Source organism: Schistocerca cancellata, chromosome 10, assembly GCF_023864275.1.
Source record: "Schistocerca cancellata isolate TAMUIC-IGC-003103 chromosome 10, iqSchCanc2.1, whole genome shotgun sequence".
NCBI lineage: Eukaryota > Metazoa > Arthropoda > Insecta > Orthoptera > Acrididae > Schistocerca > Schistocerca cancellata.
The window spans coordinates 208,342,119-208,362,578 of record NC_064635.1 but is presented as its reverse complement, the minus strand read 5'-3'; the positions used below and the strand labels follow the sequence as shown (position 1 = coordinate 208,362,578).

The window sequence follows — 20,460 nt, the reverse complement described above, 5'->3', positions numbered from 1 at the left end:
GAGAGAAATGACAACTTCAATAAATTAAATTACAACAACTGCACTTCCTTCTTGCAAGACAATGTATACTGCCACTGGTTGTACACACAGACAGGAGGGGGGTGAGGGCAAATTTTTCTCAGACAAAAACACACTTTTTCTCATCCGAAAACACACTTTTACCTGGGTGAAAGTACACTTCTTCCGAGTTAAGTGATAATACGTAAAACTTATTAATCCTTTGAACAGCAAAGATTTTATATGCCAGCATTGAACTTCACAGCACACACAAATAAGAAAATTTAACGGTTTAAATTAATATACATCATATAGCTACAATAAAAGCTAAATTCTCGCATATAATTTTTTTTTTAATTTGCATAATTTGTAATCTACAAAAGATCTAAAATAAGCTTTCACACTGGTCTTAACTTGGTATTTTTAAACACGGGTTGCCCTTTAAGATATATCAACAAAAATGTGCCAGCAAAATTTTAAGTAATGGCAAAATGGTTGGTCTTTTTGGCTTGAAATTGTTGCATGGTTGTCAGCATTAAGTTTTGAGTTAGAATCTAACGCTCTGTGATTTAAGAAAGTCTCGCATGTAATATAAGTCATCTTGTGTAAAAGGAAATTAGCTTTGAAAGTAACACTTCTCAAACCACCATTCGCAGCACTTTCCCACAGTCTGTTAGAAATGTTAACAGTTGTGACATTATGCTCATCAAAATGAGACCCACAAGAAAGATGCATCGAGAGCAGTTCGTTGTTACAAAGTATTGCATAGTTTTTGACACATTTTGCTGTCAGTAGATGCTTGTGTGTGCACTGTGCTTTGTTTTTGTAAATTGTGCAGGTTATATTTCCCTGTTATTCTCATGTTTATGTTTTATTGATGTAGTATTATTCTGCAGTAGCTGGCTAAAGTAAAATTCTTTGTTAGGGTATCAGTTCTTATCAGTTAAAATTACAATAATTTAACTGAAAACCAAAAACAATGAAAAAATCCCAGAATGCTAAAAAAAATTCTCACTTTTTCCGAATTTCTCCCCGATGAAAAGATTTCTGGGTTTTTCCCAGGCTTCTCGGTTGCTCCGAGGGGCATACACACTGGGACACCAATATGGAGATGGAAAAAAGACTTCAAAATAAAATAAGACAGTGTGACAAGACTGAACAGTAAGCATATACATGTTTCATTTATGATGATCCATATGAAAGCTGACAGTTCAGCATTTGGAATTATGTTAACAGTTGCCTGCAGATTCAATGACAAAAAAAGCTACATTCTCCTGACCTGGGGACAAAAATCTACTGTACCAGTTTAATATTCTGGTCACAAAAATCTACTGTACCAGTTAATATAGAAATGAAAATAATACTTGTATCTGTGGCAGTTTGATGGAGCTGAAATGCCAGTCCAGTCTGGACCTTCCCAACTTTCCTTCACCAACGAAAGTGGTGAGAGCCAGGACTGAGACCAATGAAGTGACATCCATAACGCGATACAAGCTCAGTAACCACATTATAAGATGGGACCACAACCTAAAATTTGTACGTTGAAGTGTGTCTTATTACGTTTTTCAAAAGACTCAAAAACAAGCAAAGATGGGCCTTGTTCCATTTGTGTAGCTTCTTTAAATGGCCTACACATATAAATTAATATTCATGCCATCTCCATATGGCAAAGGTATCATAGGGCGATATGATTATATCTAAGATAACAGAAAAATGAAGATTAATCTGTCAATTTTTTTATGCACCTAATTTGTCTTTTTTCACCGATCACAATGTCTGTTGGTCTTTTAGCTGGTGCAACAAAGACGTATGTGATTATGCTGTGTCAGTATTCATTTCCTTCTCCTGATGCAATACGCACTTCCATTTTTAACTGAAGCTCTTCAGAGGTGAAGACAACACAAAGATAGAATAGCCACTGTGGCCAGGCCAGCGTTGTTGTGTATCACTGGGGAGAAAAGGTAATACACTAAGTCACATGCCAAAACTAAAAGAGATTAACATTTATCAAATTTTTTAGAAGTACCACAACCTCATAACACCATGCATCTACACCTGTGTGCATTTCTGTGCATACAGTTCCTGATGCAACTGAACATGCATCAGCATAATTACTTCACATCTGGACAATCAACATTGTCTCATCCCCCCCCCCCAAAAGAAAATAAAAAAAAACACTATATCTACTATACCCGGCGAACTACAGTACGATGTTGTCATCCAGTGTGTGTTGGCACGTTTGTAATAATTCAAAATAATTATATAATTTTGTAAATTTTATATTATACTAATTGTTGTCTTTCTCTGTTTCATGAATGGGATACTATGTTATCACAATGAGGATGGAAATTACAAACGTGCAAAAGATTGAGTGTAATCAATTAGACTATTAATTCTGGAAGCAATGAGAAAGCCAACGAAGAGGCAGGAAAATTCACAATCCATTGCGTACATGACTGCGCTTAGTTGAACCTCTGCCAATAGTGATCATAGCAAGTTTCCTAATCCAATTCCCAAACTGAAGCGTTCTCATAAAATATGTAGACATTTGAACAGAAAACCAATTTTACGGAGAGAAATGGGTGCATTTAATTGAGTTACGCCAACAAAGTATTTTGATACATGTTAGCGAGGTACCACAGACTATGTTTCGTAGTGGTATCCTATTACAAACAGACTACTTCATTTTGAAAAGTATTCACATATTTTGTAATTTTGTAAAAGTATCAAAAAATTAGTACACACAATAGGCACACTGTTGCCAATCCATTGCCGGATAGCCAGGCACAAGATGTCGCTGAAATGGAAATGGCAAACATATGAAATTGAAACTAAAAATGTCGTGATGATGACAAATTACATTTTTCAATTCAACGTGGATGCAGATGATAGTAGCATTATCATTTAAACTGATACAATGATGACAGTAAATAAGACAGGGTCACAGTTTTCTTCAGCGAATATTTTTTGTCCTGGTGAAAATGTAATGCATGACAGCATAGACTTAAGTAATTCTTTGCCTGCTACACTTACACCTAATGCAAACGTGACTGGACAGCGTGCATTGCACCCCTATCACAATGCAAATGTTACAACAGTTATTTAAACAAAGCTCCAATGATTTTTAATAATGAGTTTAAGGAGAGCAAAAACAAACCCTCAAACCAAGAATTGATGAAAAAATTAATGGTTTTTCAAAACAACAAAATTAAAAATTTAATCAGTTCTCAAAAACAACAGACGATACACTAAGGGAATTACTTGATCAGCAAAAGCAAACTATTGATGCTTTCAAAACCGACATAACACAACAGTTCAATGACTTGACAAAATATATGCAAGCTGATTTTTCAAATGGCTTATCAGATAAACTTGCAAGAATGGGGAAAGACCTAAAAACACAACTTCTCAGCGATTTGTCACAAGATATAGATAATTTAAGCCAAAAAGTGTCATCAGTAAGCAAGACACAAGAACAGTTCATAAAAAAGGTGAAGGAGGTATCTGATGCTCAGAAAAAAATGCAACAGGATTAGTCACAATTGTGCCAGAATATAAATACACTTACAGGTACCATTGATGGGTTGCAAACAACATTCAAAAGGTCTACTTGAACAGGTCCAAGACCTGTCATTGCAACTAAGTAGTACTAGTCTGAACACTCACTTCATGAGAACGTAGCACGAAAGGATATATAAAAAAATTAAGGAAGTAAAGGATAGAGCTGAGACTGGTATCTAGATCAAGACGGTGCACTGGCACAGAAGGTAGTTTGCAAACACAAGGGTTATGTACATATGATCGAGGAAGCAATGAAGGTACAGAAGGCAGAAATAAGAACTGAAATAGATCAGTAGTTGAAAGCAGTGGAGGAAAAGTCACAGACTAACATTGTTAGTAACATTGAAAATGAAAGGGAACATTCAACCCCGTGCTATCAGGTGTCAACAGACAGGACAGATACTCCAAACATTTATCCATACTTGAACCCCAACCTGTCAGGTGAAATAGATCGCAACTATCACATGCAGGAGATGCTGCCAACTTCTGTCTTTGTTGCGCAGAGGTATTCAGAATACTATTCAATACATCAAAACAATGTCATGCCAGCAACGGACAGTGGTGCATGCCTTTCTATTCTGCTTGCGGATGAAGGCTTATTACGGCACAGGCAGTTTCATTTTTTTTTCTTCTTCTGAAGGTAAGTGAACAAACCTGGTTGTGTTCATAAGAGCCTTCTGGAATGAGAGGCAGAAGATACACTTCGTGGTAGGTTATACACAATGTGAAGTCTTGCCACTGACATGGCAGAAAAATGTCACACCTACAAACAGTTTGGAAGGACATTCCTTGACAGGTTCTGGTCCATTGCGGTACAAGAAAGATTGAGGGCAAAGTGTTTAACCCAGTGTCATTCAGCAGTAAGCACGGAGGGCTTAAAAGATACTTCCAGAAGTATCTAAGTAAAACTTGTTAATGGACAAACTTGATATCATGCGTAGATGTCCCAAAAAATTTTAAAAGCTGACCACTGGCTAACATATGTGAGTAATTTAATCACCACTCCTGAGCATGATATAGACAATCTCCTCTCATTTCTCAATTCCATTGATCTTTTCTACGAAGAGGCACCTGTGCAACCACAGAGTGACAGTGCACAGGCAGACCCCACAAGAGCTAACGAACAATACGATAGGAATGGTAATAACAACCAACATGGATGGCAGCCATATCCTCTTCACAGCAATATCAACAGGAGCCAATTCAGTATTGAAAGGGACAAAAATTCAAGCGAGGATACAAAAATAACCAAGAACCGAGTTTCATCAGTCAGGATTTCAGGGCCAGAGGGGTTATAGTCAGTAAGCGTACAATGCGCCGCCGACTGGGGGCAAAGATCCGAACGGCCACTGGCAAGGGCAGAGTGCAACTGGGTCATAAAATAATCTGGTGCTGCCACCTGGCTACAATCAGTACAATCAAAATTACTTTCTGAATAGTGGCCAGGGTCAATGAAATTTCGAATTGAGATCCACACAAGATACTGACTGACAAAACCAGATGCATAATGTGCACATAGCTGAGGTTACTCCCAACAGAGAGGTCAGTGCACAAAGCAATTCGGAAAACTCGAACCGGTCTCGATATGCCCCCATTTGATGGCTAGTAATAGGGGTGAGAGCACGAAACTAGTGAAAAGCTGTTTTCTTAGATAAGACAACTTTAGTGATACCAAAAATGACCTGTGTCAGGAAGATATTACCAACTGCTTAGGTGAAAATGAAGACACAGTATAGGTAGTAATCAGTGTACAAATACTTCCAGTAATTTTCATGTTTGCAGCCAGATCCTATCAACATTCTGCCACAATATTTCGGCCCAGAGATGTCCAGCCATCCTCAGGAGAGTAAACGAATTACTGAATAGACCCGATGCAGTCACGGTATTTATAGCAAATTCCACGCATGCGAATCGTACTGGAGGTTTACGGCGCATGCGTTAGGAGCTGACATACGCGAGGCAGTCAAGTTGTGTGTGCTGCCCTCAGTGGTAGTGAGAACAGTCTAATCGCTGAGTATCGACTGAGCATGTCGATTCTGCTGTGACCGCATAATTTTAATAACTGGATTAAAATTTTTATCACATGACAAGCTCTTGATATTTAATGGTTTTTAAGCTTTAATTACAGAAAAGTAATCAATATTTTGTGAGAATGTTTGACTATAAATGCTATTTAAATGTTATGAACAATCAGAATAACAACAACCTGAACCATATTTTTGACACAGAAAACAGTCTATTGAGAAATCACAACAGGAAATAGACCCCTAGATTGTGTGCACTAAGGTAAGCGAGTCAGTGCATCTTACAGAAGAATAAAAGGAAGCAGGAGCCTTTAATTACATTATACTCACGTTTTCGAATAATGCCCTGACATAATCAAAGGATACAAACACAAAATGGAGGCGTAGCCACACAAAACCTTCTGCTTTTTGTCTTACCCCACTCCATGGGTAAAGCAGGGACCTGTGAGGAATGAGATCACTAGAATGCTAAGCTGGGAAATAACACACCATCCTTATCTCCATACTGTAGCCCCATTTTGGCCATTAACAAATCAGACAGTAGTGTCCACAACGTGCTCGAAGCACGAGGAATAAATAAAACTATTATGTCTGTCAGGACGCAGCCTGACAACTTGGAATAACAAATTCTAAACTTCCATAACATTAAGTTCCTCACCATAATAGATCCCCAAACCCCGTACTGGCAAATTGTACTACATGAGGACAGCCATAAGAACACTGCCTTCATATGTGGGGGCAGAAGCTGTGAGTTCCGTGTTCTTCCTTAAACATCAGTGCAGACGTATTTATTTCTGCTTTAGATTGAGTCTTAGGACCTGAATTGTTAAGCAGAGTCACTGTGTATGTTGATGATTTACTGATTGCTACCCCCATGTGGTCAGAAAACTTGAGGCTCTTGGCTCGAGCTTTGTATAGGTTTTCAGAATACAGAGTCACAACCAACCTAATGAAGACACATTCCAGTAAGGAAAGGATTTTCCTTGTATACACAATATCACCTCAAGGTATACTTACAGACCCTAAGAAGCTCGATGCTATCAGACACTGCCCTGTACCTCAAAATAAGAAACAGTCAAAAGGATAACTTGGATTAGTATCTTTCTTTGGAAAATTTATACACCAGCTTTTAAATAAAGATGCTCTGTTGAATATTCAATGGAAGAACTACCCTCAGTTGTGGACCAAGCAATGCCAAACTGATTCTGCCAACATTAAAGAAGCACTTTTGAATCCCAAGATCTATATTTCCGAACCGGGGCACTACTAGATAATGGTTTAAAAAAAAAAAAAAAAAAAAAGAAACAAAACCCCAAGCCCCTCGCAATTAATTCTGGATGGTATTATCTGTAATCGAGAGAGCAAGAACTCTTTACAAATTTGCACTCTTTATTGTCTATTAGCTAATAACTTGCTGTTTTGTGTGATATAAAATTGAATATATGATGCATAAAATCAGTAAAGACATGAGACAAGCAAGACAGGACACATTTCTTCAATCCTTAGCTCCTAACATATTTTTCTCTCTAATCTTGCTACAGATTTACATGGTGTGCTTTCCTTTCTGCGTAAGAATCTATTACCTCATCAAAGTTGGTCAAACGTTTTGCTACACGAAAAATTGAAATGTTGTTGTCTAATACTGAAAAAGCTGTTAACACAAATAGTACCCAGGACTTGTGTGGTTTCTCAATCCGGTTATGTATATTTTGTCATTGTCTGCCACATAAAACAAAATAGGCCTTTCTAATATTGCAGCAACTCTAACACACACCAAATAAACAAGACTGTTTTGGCACAAATGGTCATTTTTATAACGTGACAGAATATAATTCACGAAGTACCAATATCAAATGCCTATTAGGCCTACTACAAGCAAAAAGCTTTATGTTAGGAAACAATTTCACATTTAATTCATTTGCTCCAGTTTCCAAGCACGAGATCGAAAAGTACAAGTACGAAAGTTTTAAATAAATCTGGAATCGTCATATTCTTTCGTAATTTGTATGATGTCGCCGTTTCTTCTCCTTCCTTGTTCTAACAATCAATCTTGTCATAATCATCTTGTGGTGTTGCAGTTTTTCTTACGCCCATGCTTGCTATGAAAACAGGACGAGGAATTCCGCCTTATGCGACACCTTTTCAGTTTCGTAAAACTTCGAACATAGCTGCTAAGGTTCAGTGACCGTGTCAGAATTATATTAGAACAAATAAGCCCTCGGTCACAAATATTAAGTCAAAATTTTTGACTTAATATTTGTGACCGAGGGCTTATTTGTTCTAATATACTTTTCAGTTTCATTTTACCCAGGCATGTTTCAGCACTTTTTGTGCAATCTTCAGTGACTTATTTTATTTTCTTACTTACACGAAACTTTGGGTATTTATGTTGCTAGTTAGTCTGCTACACAATCTACAACTTCAATGGCTTTGATGATGTAGTGTTTTCTCATATGTTTTGGCAAGGTGAATACACTGATTTCTGTGACTTACGGTCGTTTGACAACACACTTTTACTAATCACTAATTCTGTAACTATTCCTGCCACTGTCAAAACTTACTCGCCAGTAAACTTCATTAACCGTCCCAGAATCACTGGTTTAGTTATTCTGCAATTATTCTCCGGTCAGGTGTTGTTACATCTTTGTATGTGTTTTCCGTGCTACTTCCAGAGTAGAACTTAAGCGGCTGCTAGCCAGGGACCGTACAACTGGCTCTAGTAAGTGCAGCGATCTGGCCAAAAATTTTCTGTCAAAATTTCATTTTCTTGGATACACCGAAAAGATAATACATAATCTTTTTTACCCACTATTCTTGTTAGTCATTTATTTCCATTCTGGTAGCCTGAATCTATGGATTTCACTAATAATTGTATCAACGCAGATTATTCGCAAACCGAATCAACCACATAAACAAACAGCGATTGGCAAATCATCCGTTCGGCTTTACTCCACTCAGCTCGAATAGCCCCATTCCCTTTTGTCTGCAGGAAAGTTTATTTCTAGATGCGATTAAAATTCTCTTAACAGACACAACAAGTACTCTACGCACGCATTCAAAAATCAATTTACGATTCATTCAGAAGTCAACTTAGAATGTGTTCTAAAACCGACAGGGATGCGTTTCAAAATCATATGAATAATCGATAGATCAACATGCACTGGATGCTATGTGCTTTGTGAAACAAGGTTTTTTTTTCCTCAAGAATATGAATTTGCCCCCTCCCCCCACCCGGGTCAGATATCTCAGTTTGTCCTCCCTACCTAGATCCAGGCCTGCTGCACATGAATGAATCTGGCAGCTTCGGTGAGCCAGTAAAATTTTTCCCAGTAGCATCTAGCAGCTTGCTGTGACTGCTTACACAGCCAACAGCCACATTTCTGTAGCCAGAAGCGGGAGAAGGTACTACTAATAAATGACTCAACTGTGCAAGCATGAGCTCGCTCGTAATGGCTAAAACAAATCTAATGTAAACAGTTGTGACTTTACGCTGATTGGAGGCAATGTATTGTTATAAAGCATTGTATAATCCTCCTAAGGCCTTTGACACAATTTGTTGTCGGTAGACACTTGTATGAGCATTGTGTTTTGTTGCTGTATATGGCGCATTTCCTTCGAAGTCCCCCCCACCCCCCTCCCCCTCTCGTTCGTGTTTTATTGCTGCAGTATTATTCTGCAGTAGTGGGCTACAGTAATATCCTTTGCTAGAGTATCGGTTCTTACCAGTGAAAATTACAAAATTTAACTGAAAACTAACATAAAGAAGCATTCCTGGAATTCTAAAAAAACTCCTGGGTTTTTCCCGGATGAAAAAATTTCCAGGTTTTTCCCAGATCTCCCAGTTGTCCCAGGTCATATACAACCGGGAGAATAATTCAGAACTCGGGGTTCTGTTGATGAAAGATAAAACACAACAGCCATACTATGTTAGGATGTGTAAAAGCATAGGGCAACTACAACAGAAAGATCCCAGATGGCAGGAGGTAATGCTAAAACTGCTTCAGAACAATGATGACAGGTTGAAAATTCTTTTTACATTTTACCACAGACACCACACAAGGCACAGCAGGTGGCGTGTTTGTTTACTAAAGGATCACATTAATGACTTTATATTATATACTCACAATGTTTGGGCACACTATGGCATGCTTTAGTCAGATAGGCACTTACTGTTACTATCCAAATTTAAGACAAAAAGTTCTGCACTTAGTACGGAAATGTGTCACGTGTCAGAAAGTTAAGCATGCAGATAAGTCAAAATTAATTGATCTAAACCTGGTATTGCCTAAAAGGCCTTACAAGATAGTTTCCTTGGACGTGGCTGGACCGTATCCGCAAGGGAAAGAAGGTGTATAATATGTTGTCGTGCTATGACATTTGCTCTAAGTATGTAAAATTATATGCCATGCAGTCAGTGACTGTGAGCACCATCATTGGAAGAATTACAACGGATCATCTACCCAGAGAAGGCAAGCCAGAAAACTGCAGACAGACAACACGTCATACTTCAAAGGCAACTGCTGGAAAGAGTTCACGAACACTCACAACATTAAACATATAATTTTAGAAGAAATTTAAGGAATTTATCCAGGCTTGCACATCTCAAAAACGTACAAGGTGGGTCGAATATGTCAATCTAATCCAATAAGTTGTTAACAATCTTCCACGTAGCTCAACTGGCTTTATTCCTATGGAACTGTTATTTGACAGAAGACAAGGAGACAATTGGAAAAAGCCTCTATCAAAGGTCTCTATGAAGCAAATATAACGTGAGGAGAAAATACACTCCTGGAAATGGAAAAAAGAACACATTGACACCGGTGTGTCAGACCCACCATACTTGCTCCGGACACTGCGAGAGGGCTGTACAAGCAATGATCACACGCACGGCACAGCGGACACACCAGGAACCGCGGTGTTGGCCGTCGAATGGCGCTAGCTGCGCAGCATTTGTGCACCGCCGCCGTCAGTGTCAGCCAGTTTGCCGTGGCATACAGAGCTCCATCGCAGTCTTTAACACTGGTAGCATGCCGCGACAGCGTGGACGTGAACCGTATGTGCAGTTGACGGAGCTTGAGCGAGGGCGTATAGTGGGCATGCAGGAGGCCGGGTGGACGTACCGCTGAATAGCTCAACACGTGGGGCGTGAGGTCTCCACAGTACATCGATGTTGTCGCCAGTGGTCGGCGGAAGGTGCACGTGCCCTTCGACCTGGGACCGGACCGCAGCGACGCACGGATGCATGCCAAGACCGTAGGATCCTACGCAGTGCCGTAGGGGACCGCACCGCCACTTCCCAGCAAATTAGGGACACTGTTGCTCCTGGGGTATCGGCGAGGACCATTCGCAACCGTCTCCATGAAGCTGGGCTACGGTCCCGCACACCGTTAGGCCGTCTTCCGCTCACGCCCCAACATCGTGCAGCCCGCCTCCAGTGGTGCCACGACAGGCGTGAATGGAGGGATGAATGGAGACGTGTCGTCTTCAGCGATGAGAGTCGCTTCTGCCTTGGTGCCAATGATGGTCGTATGCGTGTTTGGCGCCGTGCAGGTGAGCGCCACAATCAGGACTGCATACGACCGAGGCACACAGGGCCAACACCGGCATCATGGTGTGGGGAGCGATCTCCTACACTGGCCGTACACCACTGGTGATCATCGAGGGGACACTGAATAGTGCACGGTACATCCAAACCGTCATCGAACCCATCGTTCTACCATTCCTAGACCGGCAAGGGAACTTGCTGTTCCAACAGGACAATGCACGTCCGCATGTATCCCGTGCCACCCAACGTGCTCTAGAAGGTGTAAGTCAACTACCCTGGCCAGCAAGATCTCCGGATCTGTCCCCCATTGAGCATGTTTGGGACTGGATGAAGCGTCGTCTCACGCGGTCTGCACGTCCAGCACGAACGCTGGTCCAACTGAGGCGCCAGGTGGAAATGGCATGGCAAGCCGTTCCACAGGACTACATCCAGCATCTCTACGATCGTCTCCATGGGAGAATAGCAGCCTGCATTGCTGCGAAAGGTGGATATACACTGTACTAGTGCCGACATTGTGCATGCTCTGTTGCCTGTGTCTATGTGCCTGTGGTTCTGTCAGTGTGATCATGTGATGTATCTGACCCCAGGAATGTGTCAATAAAGTTTCCCCTTCCTGGGACAATGAATTCACGGTGTTCTTATTTCAATTTCCAGGAGTGTATATACAGAGGGCGAAGTAAACACTATCTATCTGCAGAGAACTAGCTACACACTATGATACTATGTACAAGTTATTTACATTTGTACAAGTGCCTATTTACATACTACACGAAAGGAGACATCTAAATGAGAAGTGAAGGAATATAAATTAAATCATGAGGATACTATGAAAGATAGGATCGTACTCCACTTACAACAACACTTCTCTTCCCAGATGTAAAAAGGCAAGTCAAAACGGCAACCACAGTATGAGCACGTGCTCACGTTGAACTGTGTGCTGATAGAAATTGAAAATATGAATATTGGTAGTGTGATGCGTTAGTAGCCAGCGAACAACTATGCGCTTATTTTTTAGTTAGTATTTAAGGGACCTTCCAGTGAACAATGCAGAGCCACCACCTGGGCAAAATAGGGAACACAAGACATAACAGCATAAGGGCTGCACCAAAAATAAATAATTATGTATATAGAAATATGTGTGAGTGTGATAGTGTGAATGTGTGTATGAAAAACCTACAGTACACCAGATGTAGAAAAAGACTGAACTTAGGTCTTGTGCTACCAAATGAAAAGGGGTCAGACCAAGCATTCCAAGTCCATGTGACTGAAAGAGGATGCAAAGCAAGAGTTATTACAGTACATTTGCACACAAACACGAGTCTCAACTTTCTTTTACACTTGTTCATAGGCACAATTCTTGTAGAAACATATTCATGCACATCAGAATACATAAAGATTGATACCCAGAAGCAGAGGAAGTATGATCACTGACACCAAAGTAAACTGTTTACTGTTGATGATGACACTTGTATAACACAATATTGTACTGCCAGAATGTACCAATAGAGAGCAAACACGAAGTAAGTATATTAACACGAGTAGATAGTCACGAAAAGATATACTCAATAGTTTTGTCGTGATGAACGAAGTATTGCAGTAATAGAGTAAAAATGAATGCTTCTTCTTGTCAATAAGATTTACTGTAGACAAGTTGACACATCCTAGTAAACTAGTCAGAGGCGAAGATTTCATGTTATGAAGTTTTCCTTCCTCCGCACCTGTAACGACGGATACTCACATCAGGTGTGGTGTACGAACACAAAACTTCCGCAGATCAAGTGATAATAATACTTGCAAATGTTTTGTCAATACAGGTAAACGAGATTGATAAAATGACACTCTGTGTAATGTTAAAGTTAGATGAGACTATGAAAACAGATTGCTCACAAATGAACATTCCAAAGGGTAATGCCCGAGAGCAAAATGTGATAAAAATGATAATGTAAAAACTGAAAGATCTTATGTGGCATAAAATCACCAGATATGTATGTAATATTAACTGTATTGTATGTATAATTTCTGTACAGCATTTATGTAAATTTTTATACAATATTTACGTAAAGAAATATAAATGCAATATGAAAATGTACACGTACGGAGTAAGAAATAAGCAAACCCAGCGTGTCAATATATTTTAAACTGTAAGTACTTAGATTATCGTAACAATGATGAAATGTAAGGACTATATAAAGCTGAATATGTTTTCCAGGACTTCATATGTAAACTAATAACTGTAGATGTGCTATGAAAATTTTGTGAAGGTTCGAAACCTGTAATTCCACGTGTTGCGATGAAAAACGTGTTGTGAGAGCCAGGACTGAGACCACTAAGTGACATCTACAATCTGACATGAGCAAAGTAACCACATTATAAGATGGGACCACAACCTCAAATTTATTAGTTCGAGTGTATCTTCTTACATTTTTCAAAGGACTCTAAAAGAAGCAAAGATGAGCCAGGGAGCAATCTTGTTCCGTCTGCATATGTTCTTTAAATGGCCTACACATATAAACAAATATTCACACTGTCTCAGTACGATAAAGATATCGTGAGGAGGTACGATTATATCTAAGCTAACAGAAGAAAGAAGGTTAATCTGTCAACTTTTTTAAGTATCTTATTTCTATTTTTTCATCGATCTCGGTGTCTGTCAGTCTTTCGAGCTGGTACAATAAAGACATATGTGATTCCGCTGTATCAGTATCATGTCAAGTGAAAGTTGTAATATGCAGAAGTCACAAGCTTTCATTTACTGCTGCACTACATCCAAATTTCCCTCTCCTTATGTGACAAGCACTTGCATTTTGAAGTGAACACGAAGCAAGAATGGCCACCGCAGGCACACTGGCACTGTTACACTTCACTGGGAAGAAAAGCTGAATTACCAAGCCACACATTAAAACTAAGAGAGATTAAATTTTATCTAATGTTTTAGAACTACCACAATTTCTAAACACCTATGCATCTATACCTGTGGTTGTTTCTGGAAACAATTCCTGGTGCGGCTAGACGTGCATCGGCGTAATTACTTTAGATCTGGAAAATCCACCCTACCTCTCTCCACAACCACTAAACATTACTACAAAAGCCTACCCACTGAAAGGAAAAGGATGTTAATATTGGTTGAAACATTGTGAATCCAAAAAGATTTGCATTCACTTTCAAGTCCAGGTCTGGTTCAATGTGACTCATCACACACACCATTTTGAAGCCCAGCAAGTGGGTGTGTGAGCACATGTAGCAATCATATAAAGGTCTTCCCTGTGTTCACAACGTAGAGGGAGAGGATGCATGGGATAAAGAATTTTAGACTTCTTAGAAAATTGTGAAGCTAAGATTTTGGGAACGAACTAATTTACATTACCTCTTCAAAATTTTCAGAGGAAGCAACTCCTGAATGTGGCTTTGCTTCTAAATACAAGTCAAAAGTACACAGCCATGTTTTACAACAAAATTTGTTAATCTGGCTTCGATATAAATAAAACACATTGTTAAGTTATATTTTCGTTTCCCTAACTAATATTGATGTTTATAACACATTGGCATTTCCATTTCTTCACTATGTCAATCAGTCTTAAATGTGAATCTTGACTAGTTATTCAATCTTTTCTCAACACTCTTCACATATCCAGAACTTAAATTTAATTTAATAAACTTCAAAACATGACAACTGTCTACAATTTCATTTGACTCCCCCTTCAATCAGCAAATTTTCTTCAAACTCGTATGAAATATATGTGAAAATTCACATTTTCATCTCATACAGGTAACACTTTCAATGGCTACAGTTTTAATTACTATTTAAACACTACATTCAAATTACTGTACTACTCCTGACCTTCATAGTTTTATTTTCTGCTTTCTTGTTGAACATTAAATTAGAAACAACTTCTACCAGGTATCAGAGACACCCGAATGTCCAATTATGCTGAAGATGAGATCAGTGTATGTCAATACTTAGCAAGAAGTCAGAGACACGACCTAAAATCACAGAAGCTTCACATTAAGCTTATCCTTTAAGGAAATTTTTGGAGGTCAGGAGTGTCTATTAATATAATATAAATACAGGAAACTGCAACCAGTCACTTATAAACATTTTTTTTACTTCCATAAACTAGATTTCAATCCTTTTGAGGCCAAGTGGCCCACCAAAATATTCACTTTTTCAATATTTTTCAAAAAAATTCTTTTTCTTTTCATTCCCCTAGAGCAACGCTACACTGCATAACAATTCCACTGCTGCCAATGTACATTTTACGTAAGGACAATGAAGACAACATAAGTAGAATTAGAGTTTGCTCTGAGCATAGAGATAGTCTCCCTCACTGCTTGTGAGTGGATGCACCGTACGGTGGCTGGCTTGCAGAGTACATATGTAGATGCTACATGTGTAGATGCAGATTGCTGAAATATTGTACTCGTTGTGTACAGACATCAAGCCATTCACCTGTGAACGATTTAATCACAAAGTACGGCGAGAGGAGCTGAAGGATTTATTTCTTATATATTTTATTCCACAAAAAAATGGTTCAAATGGCTCTGAGCACTATGGGACTTAACTTCTGAGGTCATCAGTCCCCTAGAACTTAGAACTATTAAACATAACTAACCTAAGGACATCACACACATCCATGCCCGAGGCAGGATTCAAACCTGTGACTGTAGCGGTCGCGCGGTTCCAGGCTGTAGCGCCTAGAACCGCTCGGCCACCCCGGCCGGCTTTATTCCACATTCCCCATCGTATAAAACTGCTTGTAACATATGCAGCAGTAAGGGTGGTATTTTTGTCAGTAAGTAACTCGCACCTTCTATTTTAATCGCCTATCGGCCACAGAATTCAGTACTCACTATAAACATTGAGTGTCAACAGAAATCACCAGCTGTGCAGCACATGCTGAATGTTGACAGATTTCAGCTGATGGTGTGTATAGTGAATACTGTAGCCAACAGGCAATGTAAATGGAAGCTGTCAGCTGGATTTACAACCTATACCACATACTGTTGCAAGCCAGCATCTACTAGGCAGAATCGTTTAAATTCCTTGTGCCCCATCTAAAAATGATTCTGGAAAGGCTCAAAAACTAGGTTATGAAAATAAACAAATGTTTCATACATCACTCACCATAGTTATCTGTTTATACATTCAACATAAGTTTCAGTTCCACTTACCTCTATGAGATAATAAAATTCATCACACTGTTCACCAAATGCTGTTGCATGTATGTGCCCAGAGTTATCAACCAATTCCATAGAAAAATTTTTCCCTTCTCCTTTATAATTTGAATATCGTTTTTTTCCTGTCTTATTTACAACACGAGCTTTTATTTCCCATCTGGAAGCAGATAGTACAATAGCTACAAATGAATGAAGACATGTACCTGTTTTCATGTATAACATGAGTCAATAATTATGAAAAAGATAGATTCCTACTTAAAAGAAAGAAAGGAAAACACACACACACACACACACACACACACACACACACACACACAAATGGACGCACTTCGGGCACACATGACCACTATCTCCAGCCATTTTACCTAGACTGCAGCTGTTGCGTTGAACGAAAGCAGCAATCTGGATGGGACAGGGAAGTGGGAGAAATAGAACAGCATGTGTGAAAGAGAGCACAATGGGTGTGATGGGACACAAACTTGGAGGGCGTTACAGGATAGAGGGGAGAAACTGTTGGGTGGAAGGTGTGGGGACAATAGGTTATCACAGGTTAAGGCCGGTAATTTCGTAATTGTTATTTGTCTCGTAACGTACATAATCTAAACCATTTGATTCAAGTACAGGAGACACATCAAATTGTGGTAAAATTTCACCATAAACACAGAACAGCTGATATTAATAGACAGTTTAAAAATAACAATAATAATAATAATAATAATAATAGAAATAATACATTTTCGTTATACACACATATACAATAAAATCTAACACATAATTAGCCCTTGCTCAAACGATCATTTCCATCCTCTATGAATTCTTCTATTGAACAGTAGTATTTCTCCCACAGAATCTGCAGTAGCCTCGTTTTTAAAATTTCTGGCTTTATATTAAATGCCCATTAACTTGTTTATTGTCATCCCCATATACTGTGGAGTCCGTGCATATAATTTCAACTGGTGTGTGGGTTGCATGAAATTATTTTTATTTCTTATGTTATTTATGTATGGTTAAAATGATTCTCCTCAAATAATTTTTGTATGCTGTGTAGGAAGATTATAATTTCATAAATGTATATGGAGGAAACACTTAGGATTTGCAATTTCCAAAATAATGGGCAACAAGAGTGTTTTTGCTGTGCAGTACACATGTCTTGGACAATTTTCTTTTGCAGTTTCAGTATTCGAGATTCACTAGTCGAACTTCCCCAGGAAAGTATGCCATATCTAATGACAGATTCAAAATAACTACGATAAGCAATTTTTCGTGTACTCAAGTCAGTGGAATTTTCCAGTATTTGCATTGCAAAGGCAAAACTGCTTAGTTTACTTGATAGGAAGTCAATACGTATGTTCCAGCTTAAGTTCTTGAATATATTTGGTCCCAGGAATTTGAGGGTGTCAACTTCTGTCATAGGTTGATTGTTATGCTGGATTTTAAATTTCACACATTTCGAATTTTTGGTTTTGAAATGAACCATATGGGTTTTTGCAATGTTCAGTTTCAACCCTTTTAATTGGAATCAGTTTTCTAAGGTATCCACTGTGCCTGTGATGGAGAACGAAATTTTTTCTGTATTGTCATCTTCAATTAAAATAGAAGTATTGTCTGCAAACAGAACTGATGGGGAATTCACATTTATGGTAAGTCATTTATGTAGAATTGGAACAGGATTGCCCCAAAATGGAGACTTGAGGCACACCTTGTGATACTGTACTCCATTTAGAGTAAAAGTTCACTGCATCTGATGTGATAGTTACCCTTTCTTTGTTAAATATGAGGTTAGCCAATTTAGAGCATTGTCTAATTTGTATGTAAGCAAGTCATGGTTCAGGTAGTCAAATACTTTTCTGAGATCACAGAAGATATCTGCAACTTCACTCCTCTGATCCAATGATTTGCCTATCTTTTCAGTAGTTCAATAGTTATTCACTGCATCCTAAGTGTTCTTACCTGGTTGAAATCCAAATTAGTTACTTATAATAATATTATTTTTTACAATAAAGTTTTTGATCTGGTTTTCAGATACTTTCTCCAACACTTTTGACAGGACTGGAAGAATAGAAATAGGCTGGTAGCTTCCCATGTCTTCCCTCGCCCCTTTCTTAAAGAGAGGGGTCTGACTTTGGCGTCCCTTTTCAAAAGACTGGTTCAGCAGCTTTCAAATACACACTCTTCATTCAAATGATTAAAATCATATTTTATTTCATACCTTATATCAGAATGAGTAAGTATGCAAGAGCCTCCATGTGATTTTTCTCGTCTACAAAAGCTGTTGGCTAATTCAAAATTTTCGCTTTTATTAAAAATTTTAATGTTATCAGATATAAGCCAATGTTCACTGAGGCAAATAACTTTGATGTTTCTACATTCTTTTCAAAAGACTGGTTCAGCAGCTTTCAAATACACACTCTTCATTCAAATGATTAAAATCATATTTTATTTCATACCTTATATCAGAATGAGTAAGTATGCAAGAGCCTCCATGTGATTTTTCTCGTCTACAAAGGCTGTTGGCTAATTCAAAATTTTCAATTTTATTAAAAATTTTAATGTTATCAGATATAAGCCAATGTTCACTGACGCAAATAACTTTGATATTTCTACATTCAGATGGAATAATTTGTAATTCATCCATTTTATGGCTTTTGTTTGAAAAGTCAGCAGTTAGACCATTTATATTCAAGTGCATTATGTAGGGACATTCTTTTCCATTTACGGTCTCACGCACATTCTTTCTTTGGTAGCATTTTGGTCTTGCCATTTTTGTTACCAAACACTGTTTCTCATCCCCATCATTTCTTGTAAGTTTGCCTATTCTACAGAATTTTATATGTATCAGACTAAAAAATTTTGATCCTATTTAAATGCAGCCACATTTCATATTGGTACGACTACCAACCAGCTGTCCAAGAGGATGAACAGCCACCGCCAAACTGTGGCCGAGAGCAAAGTAGGCCACACTGTGGCACAGCATACAGCTGAAGGTAACATACTTGATTTCAGTAGCTGCTTCACAACCTGGGCCATCGGGATCCTTCTCTTCACCATCAGCTTTTCTGAGCTGTGCAGATAGGAGTTATTCTTGCAACACATTCTCCACTCCTGATTTATGCGGACATCTATCTACGGCAACCTGCTCTCCCTACACCCTCCACCCAACAGTTTTCCACCCCCTCTATTCTATCACCTCCTCCCTATTCCCGTCCCCTCACTCTTTGCTTGTGGCACTCTGCTAATGCAACCACCTATCTTTCCACTTCCCTGTCTCTCTCCCTTTTCGGTTCCAGTTATCTTGTCTAGCCTCCACCTAGTCACTGCATGCTCCACTAGGCAGCAAACTCCCCCCCCCCCCCCCCGCCCCCCGTTCGTACCCCCTTGAGATTGCTGCTTCCATTCTACGTGACAGCTGCAATAGAGTCTGAGCTGCTGGAAATGTAGTCACATGTGCGTGAGGTGCGCTTGCTTGCGTGAATGAATATGTCTGTGTTTCCTTTTCTGAAAAAGGCTTTGGCCGAAAGCTAAATGTCTAGCAGTCTTTTTGTTGTGCCTATCTGAAACACAACATGTCATCTTTAGGGTGAGTAGCAATCTGTCTTTCTTCCTTATATTGTTGATATTCCTGCCTGGAGTTGCCATTGTTTAGTTCTAACATAAGTATATTCACACAGAACAACCGAAATGTGGCACAATAATTGAAACATGGCTCAACGGTGGCACTAAAGCAGCTGCTACTTGTCAGCACTGCCGATTTCATGACTGGCAACAACTGATGAAGCGCACTGTTAGCCTGAAGTGTCCGATTTCTTCTGCTCAGTACAATGGAGCTGAGAGGGTAACATATTGTTATTCAATCTGCACAATGCAGCAGACTAATTTCCAATTAATGGTTGTTCATGAGCCACAGACCACAAACAATTGTGTAGCACAAAGAAAATTTTAAGTCACAGTAGTGAATCCTCATAGGTGGTTTCATAAGAAGAAAAAATCAGAGATCACCAGTTCAATATACCATACATTCTAGGGGCCAAATCTGGGAAGGTTATATGAATTAGAACAACAGGTTGTACAGTATGTGAGAGATAAAACACAATTAAGGCTTTCCAGTTATTGAGAAATTATGTGAATGAAGGCACTGGAGATTAAGAGGACTTCTCATAC

The 20,460-nt window shown here is 39.0% G+C and overlaps 1 protein-coding gene across 3 annotated transcripts in view; it reads right to left on the bottom strand.

Moving 5' to 3' along the window:
• The window catches only part of LOC126106597 (replication protein A 70 kDa DNA-binding subunit-like), a 170,869-nt gene that overhangs the window by 105,125 nt on the left and 45,284 nt on the right, over window positions 1–20,460 (bottom strand). For all 3 annotated transcript variants that reach the window (XM_049912943.1, XM_049912941.1, XM_049912942.1), the window contains exon 6: window positions 16,297–16,459. In XM_049912943.1, coding sequence (XP_049768900.1) covers window positions 16,297–16,459 — 163 coding nt within the window. The remainder of the gene's footprint in view (window positions 1–16,296; window positions 16,460–20,460) is intronic.